At 42.2% G+C, this 15,903-nt stretch overlaps 1 protein-coding gene and 1 gene segment (V, D, J or C); one reads left to right on the forward strand and one right to left on the reverse strand.

The window, feature by feature from the left end:
- Window positions 1-1,951: 1,951 nt before the first annotated feature.
- Window positions 1,952-2,920, reverse strand: LOC139154271 (olfactory receptor 6X1-like). The gene has a single exon (XM_070728699.1). It carries the CDS (start codon window positions 2,918-2,920, stop codon window positions 1,952-1,954), a length of 969 nt encoding a protein of 322 aa, XP_070584800.1.
- Window positions 2,921-5,066: 2,146 nt separating this feature from the next.
- On the forward strand, window positions 5,067-11,664 carry LOC139154272 (T cell receptor alpha variable 8-3-like). The segment is given in 4 exon segments: window positions 5,067-5,192; window positions 5,777-6,080; window positions 11,316-11,337; window positions 11,617-11,664. Coding segments are annotated over 4 exon segments (414 nt in total).
- The last annotated feature ends 4,239 nt before the right edge of the window (window positions 11,665-15,903 follow it).

The following is a 15,903-nucleotide window of genomic DNA, read 5'->3' on the forward strand; positions in this document are numbered from 1 at the left end:
TGGAAGGCAGATTGGCAGTAATTGTTTTTTTCTGCAATTCTGATTATCCTAAACAAATATTACAGTCTATTCAAAAATATATCTTTAATCCAGAATGAACTATCTTCCAAAACTGTGATTCTTAGGTGGCTAATGCCCATGCAATAACATTGTTAGTGTTCTGTCTGGGTTTTCCCAGACCTCAACACCAACTGAAAAAACAGCCAGACACTCTGGTAAAAGCCAAAAGTATTTTATAGCTGGAAAAAATAAGCACAAAGGAAAACCTGTCTTCACAACAGACAAGCTATAATACGTTACAGCAGGGTCCTGATGTCCAGTCAATACCACAAGCTTCTTGCTGGCACCCCCCCCCAAGGTTTCAATAGTCCAAGGCACAAACCAGGATTGTAAGCCACCAAAGTTCACAGACAGGTCTCACGAATCTCCAAGATAAAACTCCACAAGCCAGGAAGGGTGGGTCCGCCTTTTATCCTTTCCCAAGAGCACCACACCCAAACCCAGCTGTGACCTCTAATGCTGGAAATACTTAGCCAATTGAGTCCGTCTCTGATTAGCTCTCCTTTGTCGCATATCTATGATGTCTTGAGCATTTTCCCCTAAGGAATCCAGGCTGCTTGCTGGGGAGAGCTCCCCCTGGTGGGACTCTGGCTGTCCTTCTTCTTCAGCCTGGGATTCCTCTTCCTCATCAGTCTGCACCTCCTGTTCCTCAGCCTCTCCCTCTGAGCTGGAAACCGACAGAAGGTCAGCCATTCCCGGAGGGGTCCCAGACTGAACCACAACAGTTAGTGTTATGCCTTACAGTGAAAGATCACAAATGCATATGAACCTAAAGCACCAGAGGGCAAGAGAAGAAGCAAACGATGGAAACTAATCAGGGAGAGAAGCTACCTGGAATTAAGGAGAAACTTGTATTCATGTTTACCTCTCTTTTGTTGTGTTCTCATCATATGCTAAATAAAAAAAAAATCACAGGAGCTTCCCAACAATCTTTTTATCCCGTGATCACCACACAGTTGCACATTAAGACAACAACAACAACAACAATAATAATAATAACAACAACAATAATAACAACAATAATAACAACAACCCACTGAAAGTACTTTTTTCAAGAGGCAATGGAAGTGTTGCTTCTCAAAAGCTGAAGAAGTTACTTGAATGAGAAGCAAAATGAGAAGCAAAGTATCTTCAAGGAAAAGCAAAGAAAGTCTAGTTGACCCTTGAAAAAGCATTTTTGGGACAACCATGACCTGGAGTACTGAGAGCCCCCATAGTCATTTATAACCTACCAGTTTACCCATAGTTTTCTCCCTACATCTTTTTTGAAGGTGGACTTATTAAGACTATCTGCACAATAGCTTTGAGATGGATTCTGAAGCTCTTAAGCTGGATACTTCTGAGAGGACATCAGAATAATATTCCATCACTTGTAAACAAAGGCTATTGCATGAGATTTGATGGGCTTTAACTCCCATCAATTTCATGCTGACTGAGAAATTCTGGGAATTGAGCTTCACAAGTTTTAAAGTTGCCTAGACTACAGAAGCTTCCCAACAATCCTTTTGCCATGGGCTCATCACAAAATTGCACATTAAAATAATAACAACAACAACAACAAAAGTCCAATGGCAAACCTGCCAGTAGTATACTGCTTTCCATATCTTTATTAAGGTGGGCTTGTTTCAGAATATCTGCACAATAGCTTTGAAGACGATTGAACCTGGAAATAAGGAAGAACTTCCTGACGGTCAGAGCGATGAACCAGTGGAACGGCCTGCCAGTAGAGGTTGTGAACTCCCCAACTCTGGACACTTTCAAGAGGAGATTGGACTGTCATTTGGCCGGGGTGATGTAAGATTTCCTGCCTATTAATAAATAAATAAATAGATTCTGAGGTCCCAAACCTTGTTATTTTTCATAGGACAACAAAAACATTTGGCATCACGTCTCAACAAAAGCTTAAGCCATGAGATGTTGAGGTACCTGGAGTCTTTTTTTCTAAAACTTTCCTCACGGCCTCCTTGACTTCATTGTTCCTAATGGTGTAAATGAAAGGATTTAGCACCGGGGCAACCATGGTATACAGTATGGAGACAGATTTCAACCTACTAAAAGAAGAGTTCTTGACTGTAGGTCTTAAATAGACAAAAAAGACTGACCCGTATAAAATGCAGACCACAACCAGATGAGAAGCACAGGTAGAGAAAGCCCTCTGCTGCCTGGTGGTTGAAGGCATTCGGAGGATGGTGGAAATGATGAAGAGGTAAGAAATGACGGTGAAAAGCAGGGAGGACATGATCACAACCACCGTAATTAGGAAGCCTAGTACTTCAATGATTTGTATATCTCCTCCTGCAATCTTCAGCACAGGTCCCACATCGCAGTAGAAATGGTTGATGATGTTGGACGTACAGTAGGGTAAGTCTGCTATCATCACTATCTGATAAAGAATGGAGAAAAAACCTCCCAACCAGGCACCTATTGCTAGTTTAAGGCAGACCCCAGAAGTCATGATTGTACCATACCTCAGGGGATAGCAGATGGCTAGATACCTATCCAAGGATATCAAAGTCATGATAAAAAATTCTGTGACCCCAAAGAGGAAGTAAAAGTATAGTTGTGTTATGCAACAATAGAAACAGATGGAATTCTTTGCAGAGACATAATTGACCAGCAGTTTAGGAATAAAGGCTGTGGTGTGTCCAATGTCAATGCAAGAAAGGTTGCTAAGGAAGAAATACATGGGCTTCTGGAGATGGTGGTCCAAAATTACCATCACAATGATGAGCCCGTTGCCCATCAGACACAAGAGGTAGAGCAGAAAGATGCCTGTATGCATCACACTTTCCATTCTCCCCACACTTGGCAATCCAACCAAGAAAAATTCTACCACTCTTGTACAGTTGGTCAAATTCATGTTCTCCTATAAAAAGGGAAAATATGGAATCTTCACTGTCAGTCTTTAGCTACATTTCTAAACACCACTTTCATGCATTACTATTGTGATTGCACCACACAAAATATACTAGGATATTTAGCATTGCCAAGACTTACTTCATTGACGTACATCATTTAAAGAACTATCCATCTTTCTAGATTTTGCATCTTCTGTAAATGGAAAATATTGATAGACAAAATACTGAGTGTGATGGAAGATGTTAAGAACATTGGGAGAACATTTTCAGATGGAAACTCACCTGGATACACAATGCAGATGGGTTATTGAGAGAAAGAAAATGAAGAGGACTGAATGGATAAGCCATTATGAATGCAAGATAGAACATTACAACATTCAACAAATAAGAAATGTTGAAAACCAACATCAAAATGACAACAAGATGGATGGTTTGTAGCCATCAACATTGATTGTGGTTTGTAGACATCAAATGAATATTTGGTAAATTCCCTTCTCCCTGGATAATCTTGGTTTTATGCTAAGCTACAGAAAGAACCCAAATAATATATTTCCACATTTTTACATACCCAAATATTCTTTGGAATAAGAAGTCAAAATCATCAACAAGGAGAAATTGTTCTGCTTTTCAAGCTGGGACAAGAAAAGCAACAATAGAGACATCTATTAATTATATGTCAAAATAAATGTCTTTTTACAACTTCTCAGTGGAGATTCTAGGTCCACAAACAGGAGAATCAAGTTTCAATAGACTTAAGAGGGACATTTTATCCACTCTGATTTTTTAAAAAAGGTTTTACCTAGTATTTTAAAGCCTTTTCTGCACATTACATCATAAATCTGAATAGTTTCAAGGAGTGATCTTTCATAGAAGCTTTGGATCACATCTCCAGAGGAATCTGCCTCTTAATTTCCCATGTGAATCCAGATATGATGAAAGGAAGATACTATTTTGAATCACTGTGGCATGGTAGAGTAAGGATAAGGGTGGGTTCTGGAAGCTTCTGCGCATATACAGAAGCAAAAACAAAATGGCGGCTCAGAACGTGACAGGCCAGGTTGCTGTCTGTTCTAGCAATCTAGGCCACAAAGTTACTACTGGTTCTATAGTACCGGTCTGAACTGCTAGGAACCCAACTCTGATTTAGGATCAAATATTAATCTTTGCTCCATGATTCATCATCCTCTATGTATGATTACATCTGCAGAATCTTTCGGGGACATGAAATAATGTTTTTTCCTTCTGCATAATTTTCCTATCCCATGAAATTAGATTAGATTAGATTTATTAGATTTGTATGCTGCCCCTCTCTGAAGACTCAGGGTGGCTCACAACAACAACAATACAATACATAAAATACAAATCCAATAGAGTTAAAAAACGAGATTTAAAACCCATAGATATTAAAAGCAATCATTACTGCACAATTACACCATTCTCATATATTACAGTCAGGAAAAAAAAGGTGTGTGGGGGGGAGAGATAGTTATTCCCTCCATGCCTGGCAACATAGATAAGTATTCAACATCTTGCGGAAGGCGGGAAGGGTAGGGGCAATTTGAATCTCCGGGGGGAGTTGATTACAGAGGGCCGGGACCACCACAGGGAAGGCTCTTCCCCTGGATCCTGCCAAACAGCATTGTTTAGTCGACGGGACCCAGAGAAGGCCAACTCTGTGAGACCTGACTGGCTGCTGGGATTCGTGTGGCAGAAGGCGGTCCCGGAGGTATTCTGGTACAATACCATGTAGGGCTTTATAGGTCATTACCAACACTTTGAATTGTGACCGGAAACTGATCGGCAACCACTGCAATGTTCTCTCTTTCCTATTTATCCTCCAAGTTCCCCTCCCCATTTACCTGGCCAATAGTACATTGTTCTTTCAAAAATCATCTTCAATACTGGGATATTTTCCTTAGACTAAACTGTTTTCTAACTTCTACTTTAAAACACATGGTGGCAACCTTGAGATAATTTGAGTCTTACCAGGAGGTACACATGACTCTCTGCAAGAGATAAGCTCTTTGAACCATTTCCTGTGGCTTGGCTTGCTTTAAACCACCAAATTTACATGAAAGAAGACAATTCCTTTGTGAAAAGAAAGAATGTATAGCTTCTGAGTGTATGCTTCGGCAAAGTTGGCAGGAAACATCTGAAGGTGACTACGCCAATTTGAAGTTCTCCAAAGATTATTTTGGGATGGTTTAGGAACCAAATTCTTAATTGGAAAAACAATGTGCCTGTTCTTCATCATCATCACAGCCTCACTTCTAAGTATGTATTTACTTCCTAGCAATAGTAGAGTACAGTGGTACCTCTATTTAAGAACGCCTCTATTTAAGAACTTTTCTAGATAAGAACCGGGTGTTCAATATTTTTTTGCCTCTTCTTAAGAACCATTTTCTACTTAAGAATCCGAGCCCAGAAAAATTTCCCAGGAATTTTTTCCATTCCTCCTTTAATCCTGGCCATCTTGGGGCTTTTCTGGGCTGCCAGAGCAAACAAAGCATTTTCCTTTCTCTGGGCGCTTGGAGAGAGAATAAACCTCTGCCAGCGCCCAGAGAAAAGAAATGCCCCCTTTGCTCTGGGCAGCAACTGTCTTCCTCCTATTATTCTTCCTCCTCCTCCCACCCAAATTCTGAGCTTTTATTTCTTTCCTAATGGGTTTGCATGCATTATTTGCTTTTACGTTGATTCCTATGGGAAAAATTGCTAGGAAGGAATTTATAAGGGTAGCGCTCATAATTACAACCAAAAATAGCAAGAATGTCCAAGAAAGTCCAAGGTTGCTTCTGGAGAAGGACCTACTTGTCCATTTTCCAACTTACCTCATGAATTCTCTATTATTTTTTCTCCAGGAGGAAGCACAGGACAATCGGTAAAGCAAACAGCTGGCATTTTGACTGTTACTGAAGGACAATCTGTTGATCTCCATTGTACTTATGAAGCAAGTTTTGCTGGCACACATTATCCATTCTGGTACATTCAGTCTCCTGGTCAATCACCCAAATTCCTTCTGGATTCATATCTGAAAACAGCTGAAGGATTTGAAGCTACTCACAATCCTGATGAAAGCAAGAAAAAGGGAACTTTCAACATAGGGAAAGCAAACATCCAATTGGAAGATTCTGCTGTTTACTTTTGTGCCTTCAGAGAGCCACAGTGAGACAAAGTATATACTAAGCCAACTAAAAAGGCTCAAAGTGAGAGGAAAGCAGAGAAGGTGAGCTCTGATTTGAAAATTCCAATAGATTAAGGGATTAAGGTCCATGAACATAGTTGGACATTATCCAGATCAACATTGCAATGGAAGTGAAATGTAGGAAACTGGATTAGCTGATATCATTTGATGTCTGATCCCAAGAAGAGTTAGATATGGTGGGGGCCACAGAGCTAGCCATTCCAGGGGAACGAGGGATCAGTGCTTAATAATGATCCCTTGTTCCAGCTCTGTGAACCCAACCCTGGGCACTGGTGATGAGTGTAATTCTGGCCTTGGGTTCAGGCTGCTGCTACTCAATGCCAGGTATGTGGTAAATAAAGCTCTCCTCATCAGGGATCTGATCCTGGATGAGGAGGCCAACCTGGCATGTGTAACTGAAACCTGGCTGGGCCTGGAGGGAGGAGTTCCTCTCTCTGAAATCTGCCCAGCCGGGTTTCAGATATGGCATCAGCCTCGACCCCAGGAAAGGGGGGGAGGAGTGGCTATTATAGCCAGGGAGAGCCTTGGCCTACGTAGACTAGTTGCTCCAGAGATTACAGGTTGCGAGTCCCTCCTGGTGAAGTTGGACTTAGGGGTTCAGGTGGGCTTGTTTCTCACGTACCTGCCTCCCAGCTGTGTGTCATAAGCCCTGCCTGTGCTACTTGAGGAGGTAGCCGGGTTGGCGGTGGGGTTCTCCAGACTTATTGTCTTGGGGGACTTTAACCTGCCCGCACTCGGCGAAACCTCTGGACTGGCACAGGAGTTCATGGCCACCATGACAACCATAGACCTGACCCAAGTAGTACAGGGTCCGACTCATGAGTGGGGGGGCATGCACCCGACATGGTATTCCTCTCTGAGCAATTGAGTAATGGTCTGAGACTAAGGGGCTTAGAAGTATTGCCTTTGTCACGGTTGGACCATTTTCTACTGCGGCTTGACCTCCTGGCTCCAATCCTTCCCCGCAGGGAGGCGGAACCAATTAGGATGTTCCGCCCCAGACACCTGATGGATCCAGAGGGTTTTCAGAAGGCGCTTGGGGTTATTCCAGATACACTCGTCCACAGCTCGGCAGAGTCTCTGGCTGAGACCTGGAACAAGGCTGCAATGGAGGCTCTTGACCGAATTGCGCCATTGCGACATCTCCGCGGCACTAGACCCCATAGAGCTCCATGGTTCAACGAGGAGCTCTGGGAGGTGAAATGCCAGAAGAGACGTCTAGAGAAGTAATGTAGGAAGAGTAAGTCCGAATCCGATCGAACACTTGTAAGAGCTCATATTAAGACCTACAAAGTGGCGCCCAAGGTGGCAAGATGCGTGTATCATAATGCCTTGATTGCATCAGCAGAATCCCACCCGGCCTCTCTGTTTAGGGTGACCCGCTCCCTTCTTTACCAGGGGGGAGTTGGGGAGCCCTTACAGTGCTGAGGATTTTAACACATTTTTCGCTGATAAAATCGCTCGAATCCGAGCGGACCTCGACTCCAATTGGAAAACAGAGTTGACTGACAACGAGTCAGTCAAGGTGACTGGGGCCTGTACTTGTCCACCTCTCTGGAAAGAGTTCGATCTGGTGACACCTGATGAAGTGGACAAGACCATTGGAGCTGTGAGTTCCGCCACCTGTTTACTGGATCCGTGTCCCTCCTGGCTGGTTTCGGCCAGCAGGGAGGTGACACGGAGCTGAGTCCAGGAGATTGTCAATGCTTCTCTGGGGTGGGGGTCCTTCCCGGATCCCTACAAAGGAGGCACTTATGCACCCCCGCCTCAAGAAGCTTTCCATGGACCCAGCCATTCTCAATAACTATATGCTGTTTTTTATTACTGTTGTTAGCCGCCCCAAGTATGCGGAGAGGGGCGGCATACAAATTTGATAAACAAATAAATAAATAAATGATGATGAAAAATGTTATCTAACTGGAGTAAGCATTTACTCTATAGTCATGCAAGGGACTCCCTACTTTTGCATTCACAACTTATGTTCCAGTTAATTTGCTTGTGGTTGCTTGTATGGGAGATATCAGGATATTAAACCACATTACATAATATAAAATGAATATAATCTGTCCACCATCCACAATTATTGTGAATATTCTCCTTTTGAAAAGGGGACATTTTCTCCAAACAAAAATGAACATCTGAATGCCAGAGAGATTTTACTAAAGAAAATATGTTGCAGTGTCTAATGTCAACTAGCAAAGCATGCCTGGCCTGCTCTTGAGCTTCCATAGGTAGGGGGATGGGAAAACTAAAGAAGCAACAAAGCAGCCAAAGGCAGGAACACATTCCAGACATATCTTTCTCAAGGCTGTATCCCATGGTTACCCCACAGAACCGAGAGGGAAGGGATCTCTACAGCCTGTAAAATTGCTCCGGTGGCTAATGTGATTGACGACACACTATTGTGTGTGTGTGTGTGGAGGAAACAGGCTCATAATTAGAACTGTAAATTCTGTGGGTCAGAGTTGGCTTAATTTGGATATGTGGTGACATGGAGCTCCTAATAAATGACTGGATTTCTTTTGAGGCTTGGTTTTGAGGCTCGTGATTTAATTAGGGCATCCGTCAGAACCCTGACATCAAACAGTCATTTCTTCTTTAAGAAAAATGCCAAGGTTTTATCTAATATTCTTCTTCATTTTTTTTAGGAATCAAACCATGAAATAAGGCATAATAGCAACCATGGTGACATTCCAGCAATTCCCTAACTGGCAATTCCCATTCAGGAATGAAAACAATTTATATTTCTTAGCTCTCTTCCCATAGAGAAGTCAGTTTTTATTTACCTACCTGATGAATGATTCTTCGGACAAGTCTTGCTAAGTAGATAATGTATAATATTTTGTGCCTGTGTGTAATATGTATGTACACATATGACATATATACATAGAATTAAACAGTTTTTTAGTTGGCAATCAGATCTTGATATGATCTGCCTGTATATCATATGTTATATATTAAACATAGAAACATAGAAGATTGACGGCAGAAAAAGACCTCATGGTCCATCTAGTCTGCCCTTATACTATTTCCTGTATTTTATCTTAGGATGGATATCTGTTTATCCCAGGCATGTTTAAATTCAGTTACTGAGGATTTACCAACCACGTCTGCTGGAGGTTTGTTCCAAGCATCTATTACTCTTTCAGTAAAAATATTTACCATTTATCCATTGTAACTAAATTAGTAAAATTAATTTTTTGTACTTGTATACACAAGAAATTTGCTATAAAATTAAAGGCAAGTCCCAAGCAAAAGAGGTCTCTGAACATACTCAGAGTGAAGAGTTCTCTGAACAGGAGGCTTTGCACCCAGAGAGAGAATTTGCTAGCTTGGAACAGCTTTCTTCAGAAAACCGTGGCTCCATGTCTATGATTCCTACAGGGGCAAATCAAAAATGTTATTTAATCATTTGGAGCTACTTATGTCCATCGTCATGCTAAGGAGATTCCATGTGATTTAGATTCTAGCATTGGGAGTGGTCCATTCAACACTGGGATTCATCTTTCCATTTTTAATTCATTAATACTCCAAAATGATTCCAATTCACATTTCCTAAGAAGAACATTTTTCTCTCTGTTTGTCTCTCCTCTTTATCCTACAAGTTCCCCCTCCATTCACCTGGCCAAAAATACATTTTAATTTCAAAAATCACCCTTCAGTGCTGGGACCCTTCCTTCGACCAAAGTGTTTTCCAATAGCTACTTTAAAACACATGGTGGCAACCTTGAGATAACTTTAGTCTTATCAAGTGATATACAAGACCTTCCCTAGCAGATATGCTCTTTGAGCCATTTCCTGTGGTTTGTATTGCTTTTACCACTAAATTTAAATGTTAGAAGACAATCCCTCTTTGAAAGGACAGAATGTATAGCTTCTAAGTGTCTGGTGCAGCAAAGTTGGCAGCGAACATCACCAACTTGAAGTTCTCCAAAGATTTGCTCGGGAGGATTTAGTACTCAAATACTTAGTCTGGAAAAATGTGGTTGATCTTTTTCATCATCGTCTCTGCTCTAAGTATGTATTTACTTCCTAACAAATATACATTATAGTTTTCAGCTGGGTATATCTTCAATTCTTTAGATTCCTTCAAATCAAGTCAATCCCTTGGACGTTTTCCTAGAAATTGCAATAAATTATGTCCTGGAAATTATAAGAACTAAAGTATTTATCTGAAATGAAATCTCTCTCTTCTGTGTGTGTGTGTGTGAGAGTGAGAGAGAGAGAGAGAGAGAGAGAGAGAGAGAGAGAGAGAAAGCGGGGGAAGAGAGAGTGTTCAATGTGTTTGGTGATGGACATGAATCAGCGGTGGGCTACGAGAGCTATCCTGTATAAATTCCTCTCCAGTTTAATATTCTGTCCATCATGTCCAGCAGTGGACTACGAGCTGGAATGCTAAATTGCACTCGCCACTGCGGCTTGTAAGTGCTTGGGGGGCCAGCGAGATTTTGCTTCTGCGCCTGTGGAGGTAGCAAAATCACATATGGAGCCACAGGTGTCCCTGGGTTTCCGTGAGGCTTTTTTGCTTCCATGCATGCCGAAACCTGGGCACACCTGTGGCTACCTCAGTGCCACAGTGACGAGTGCAATTTAGTGTTCTGGCTCGTAGCCCAGTGCTGGGCATGATGGAAAGAATATTAAACTGGAGAGGAATTTATACAGGATAGCTCTCAAAATAAGAACTGAAAATAGGAGGAAAGCAAGTCCAAGTTGCTTCTGAAAAGAAGGGGAAGACCTACTTGTCCACCTCTCCGACTAACCCCATGAATTCTCTATTATTTTCTGTCCAGGAGGAAGCACAGGACAGTCTGTGAAGCAAATGACTGGCATTGGGACTGTTACTGAAGGAGAATCCATTTATCTACACTGTTCTTACGAAGCAGACTTTAGTGGCTCATACGTACTATTCTGGTACATTCAGTCTCCTGGTCAGCCTCCAAAATACCTTCTGGATTCATATCAGAAAACTGCTCAAGGATTCAAAGCTACTCACAATGGGAATAAAAGGGAGAAAAATGGAACTTTCAACATGCATAAAGAGAGTACCCAGTTGAAAGACTCTGCTGTCTATTTTTGTGCCTGGAGAGACACAGTGAGACAAAGTAGATGAGAAACCAACAAAAAAGGCCCAAAGGGGGAGAAAAGCAGTGAAGGCGAGCTCTGAATTGAAAATTCAGAGGTCTTTTGAGATTAAGGTCCATGAATGTAGTTGGATTTAATCCACATCAATCATGCAATGGAAGTGAGAGGTAGAAAATTGGGATATTTCCAAATATAACTGTTTTTTGTTGAGATATTGGCGTATGATTCCTAAAAGAAAACATTCCGGGGTTTGTTTTCTACTTTTATACCCAAAATTCCATTGAGCCAATTTCCTATTTTATCCCAATAGATTTGGTGATCCACATTACAACTGCGGCTAGAATAGCAGATTTTGGAGAAAATTACACATTGTGCAGAAATGGTTAAACTAACATTAGAATTAAGAAATAATGAAGAATCCTTATTTTACAATTGCTGGGATTCATTTTATTGTTGGATTGAAAAAAAGAAGAAGGTTAAACCATCATAACATACTTAATGGTTAAAGGATAAAAGATAATTAACTGGTGATGAGCTTTAATGTTTTCAGGAGATTAAGATATCTATATTAACTAAGAGTACTATATTTTTTTCTATTTACTTTTTGTCAATCTTATTATTATTAATAGTATTAATTAGCATTTATTGTTATTAAGTTATTTAAGATGGGCCATAGAGAATGCACATAGTTAATATTACAATTCAGACCTGTCACGCACTCGCCGGATTGTGAATTTTAATTTTGTATGTCTATGTTGTCTCTATAATGTTTGTTTATATATGTAAATAAAATTTTCTAAAAAAAAGAAAAAAAGAAAATTGTGATATTTGTGGTCACTCAGTATCAGATCCCATGACGAAGGACCAACACTTGTCCATTTTTAACCCTTTCAGACTATAATATGATTCCAACCCATATTTATCCTTCAAGTTACTTCTCCATTCTTATTATTTATTTTATTTTATTTATTTATTGGACTTGTATGCTGCCCCTCTCCGCCAACTCGGGGTGGCTACCAACAGTAGCAAAACAGCATACAACAATAATCCAATACTAAAAACAGTTAAAAACCCATTATTATAAAAACCAAACATACATACAGACATACCATGCATAAAATTGTAAAGGCCTAGGGGGAAAGTGTATCTCAATTCCCCCATGCCTGGCGGCAGAGGTGAGTTTTGAGCAGTTTATGAAAGGCAAGGAGGGTGGGGGCAATTCTAATCTCTGGGGGGAGTTGGTTCCAGAGGGTTGGGGCCACCACAGAGAAGGCTCTTCCCCTTAGCTAATTCACTTAGCTAATAATACATTTTTCTTTCAAAAACCAACTTCAATATTGGGATGCTTCCTGTTATGTACTGACGTACAGAGTATCGCTGCTGCTGATTGGCTGATGTAGCGGCGGCCAGAAATAAACCACTGTCACTACAGGATGGCTTCAGGGAAGCCCTTAAAAGTGGCTTCCTTGCAACTCACCATTTTCAGTTCAAGCTGATTTTTTTAAAAAAGAGGCTGAACTGTCCTATGTCTCGACTCTTCATTCCTGCTCAAATCTAACACTTCATTCAACCAAACTGTTTTCTTACACCTACTTTATTTTTATTTATTTATTTATTTTTAAAAAGGCTTTATTAATTTTCCAATGTTAAAAAACACTCATGCCTAAAAACAAACAAACAACTCCCCCTGCTGGACGGCCTAGGGGCCATTGAAATTTTAATACCTTGCCCCACCTAATGAATGAATGTGTGATGGATGATATAAGAATCTGTTGTTAACTTTTAATTATGGGGATTTTAATTTGTAAATATTATTTAGAATTCTATATGTTGTGAGCAATGATGGGCGAACCCAACGGTGTTTGGGTTCGGCAAGTTCAGACGAACTTCATGCAAAGTTTGACCAAACCCGAACCCGAACAGTCAGTGGCACCAAAGCTCCGCCCCCGGAACCCCATCATTTTTTATTTTAACAGATTAACAGCAAAGGGAGGTCTTTTCACGTAAAAATGAACATTTTTACGTGAAAAGACCTCCCTTTTCTTGCAGTTCCACTGTGGCGTCCTTTTTTGTAAACACGCACATATATATTTGTTTTTGTAGATTTTCACGGGTACAGGTATGATGATCTTGGTATGTTCGGCTTTCTTCCCGTGTAAGATTTAGAAATTTATGGTGACATTTCGACGAGGTCCCACTCGTCATCTTCAGGCTGGTGTTTCTGTCCTTGTTCTAGGGCGAACACAGCGAGACCTGAGCTGCCTTCCTTCTATAAATACTGGTGGCTGGGTGTGGTTTGATGGCTCTGCAATTGCCTGCTGCATAGAAATTTCCTGGTAAGTCAGTGGGGTAACATCTGGGGTCGTTGATGTAGCTGAAGTATGCAGATTAGTTAATGGTTGTTGATTAGGCGTGATATCCTGAGTAGTTGGAGCTTGCAGGCTATTTGATTGTTTTGCAATGTGTGTTCTGAGTCTAGTTTCAGTTTTTATGGCTGGGTTACTTTTGAGGGCTGGTTTCCAGATGTCTGGTAAGCGGGAGGTATCATCCCGCTTGTTCATATTTTGGGGATGTTTTTCTATTTCTGTCTCTGTCTGTCTCTTGTCTCTGCCTACCTTCCCCTTCTCCTCTATTTATTCTCCCAAAGCCTCTCCTTTCATCCGACTAATAATGCCTGTTTCAACATGAGTTGTCTCTGCACTGTTTTTATTATTAAAATATATTGAAAATATTATTTAAAAAATACAGTAGAACCCCGACTTACGAGACTAATTGGTTCCGGAAGGAGGCTCATAAGTCAGAACGCTCGTATGACGAAACATTGTTTCCCATAGGAAACAATGTAAAGTCAATTAATCCGTGCAACAACAAAAAACCCCGCGGAAGTTAGCGTTCAGAGACAGCTGCGAAGCGGCGCACGTGTTTTAAAACGTCAGAGCCGGCCTGGGGGGGTCGGGGGCTTCCCTCCGAGCCCCCCAGGCTGGCTCTGACGTTTTAAAACACGCGCGCCACTTCGCAGCTGTCTTCTGAAGCCAGAACGCTAACTTCCGCGTTCGGTTTCAGAAGACAGCTGCGAAGTGGCGCGCGTGTTTTAAAACGTCAGAGCCGGCCTAGGGGGCTCGGGGGGAAGCCCCCGACCCCCCCAGGCTGGCTCTGATGTTTTAAAACACACACGCGCCACTTCGCAGCTGTCTTCTGAAGCCGGAACGCTAACTTCCGCGTTCGGTTTCAGAAGACAGCTGCGAAGCGGCGCGCGTGTTTTAAAACGTCAGAGCCGGCCTGGGGGGGTCGGGGGCTTCCCCCCGAGCCCCCTAGGCCGGCTCTGACGTTTTAAAACACGCGCGCCACTTCGCAGCTGTCTTCTGAAGCCGGAACACTAACTTCCGCGTTCGGTTTCAGAAGACAGCTGCAAAGCGGCGCGCGTGTTTTAAAACGTCAGAGCCGGCCTGGGGGGGTCGGGGGCTTCCCCCCGAGCCCCCTAGGCCGGCTCTGACGTTTTAAAACACGCGCCCCACTTCGCAGCTGTCTTCTGAAGCCGGAACGCTAACTTCCGCGTTCGGTTTCAGAAGACAGCTGCGAAGTGGCGTGCGTGTTTTAAAAGGTTGCAGCCGGCCTGGGGGGCTTGCCAGCACCCCCCCCCCAGCACCCCAGGCCGGCTGCAACCTTTTAAAACACGCGGGATACGAGCGCCAAGGAGCTGTCTCCTGAAGCCGAGACAGCTCCTTGGCGCTCGTATCCCGAATGTGAGCTCGGGAGGCGAACAAAAATGTCGCTCCCCTCCCAGCTCTTATCTCGAGTAGCTCGTAAGTAGAGCTGCTCGTATGTCGAGGTTCCACTGTAAAACAGATAGTGGCAATCTTGAGACAACATGACTCTTACCAGGTGACACACATGATACCTTCTGTAGCACATACACTTTGTGAACCATATCCTGTGGTTTGTCTTCCTTCCTTCCAAATTTACATATTAGAAGCCCATTTCTTTGTGAAGGGAACACACTGTATTAGTGCATTTGATAGCATATAGTGCATTTGATAGTAAAGTTGGAAGAGAACCTCTGAAGCCTTACATCCACCTTGAAGTCCTCCAAAGTTATTTTTTGGCATTATTATACCCATTCTTCATCTGGGAAAATGTGTCTGTGGTCTGTCCTATTCATCACCATCTCAGTTTTAGGTAAGTATTGATTTCCCCCTAATGTTAGACTCTATGTTTTGGCTCATCTTAGATTCTTTGAGTTCTTTGAAATCAGGTAGAATAGAATCCCCTGGAAGATCTGTTAGAATTTGGCACTAGTTTATCTGCAAGGAATTTCAGGAAGATGACCAGAAGTATTCAGCTTCAATGAAGGGACTTTTTGCTTCTTGGGGAAAGATTTCAAACTACATTTCACTGTAGTTCTGAATGCACCTGGGCTCAGGGTCCTTTGTACATTTGTCCCATTCAATAAATAAGTTTCCCCAATTTTGTTTAGAAATGAGGTATCCTGGTTAGGGTCATCAAAGAAGGAACCTGGGTAGTATTTTGAACCAGTATAACTTTAACCCCAACAGGTAAAGCTGGACAGGAAACATAATGAGCCGGGGTGGCACAGCGGGTAGCAGCCCCGGCCCTTTGGAACCAACTCCCCCCAGATATCAGAATTGCCCCCACCCTCCTAGCCTTTCGTAAGCTCCTTAAAACCCACCTCTGTTGTCAGGC

This window comes from Erythrolamprus reginae, chromosome Z (genome assembly GCF_031021105.1).
Source record: "Erythrolamprus reginae isolate rEryReg1 chromosome Z, rEryReg1.hap1, whole genome shotgun sequence".
Classification (NCBI taxonomy): Eukaryota; Metazoa; Chordata; class Lepidosauria; order Squamata; family Dipsadidae; genus Erythrolamprus; species Erythrolamprus reginae.

Coding starts and splice junctions, on each gene's coding strand:
- LOC139154271 (XM_070728699.1), bottom strand. CDS start 2,920: ATGAATTTGACCAACTGTACAAGAGTGGTAGAATTTTTCTTGGTTGGA.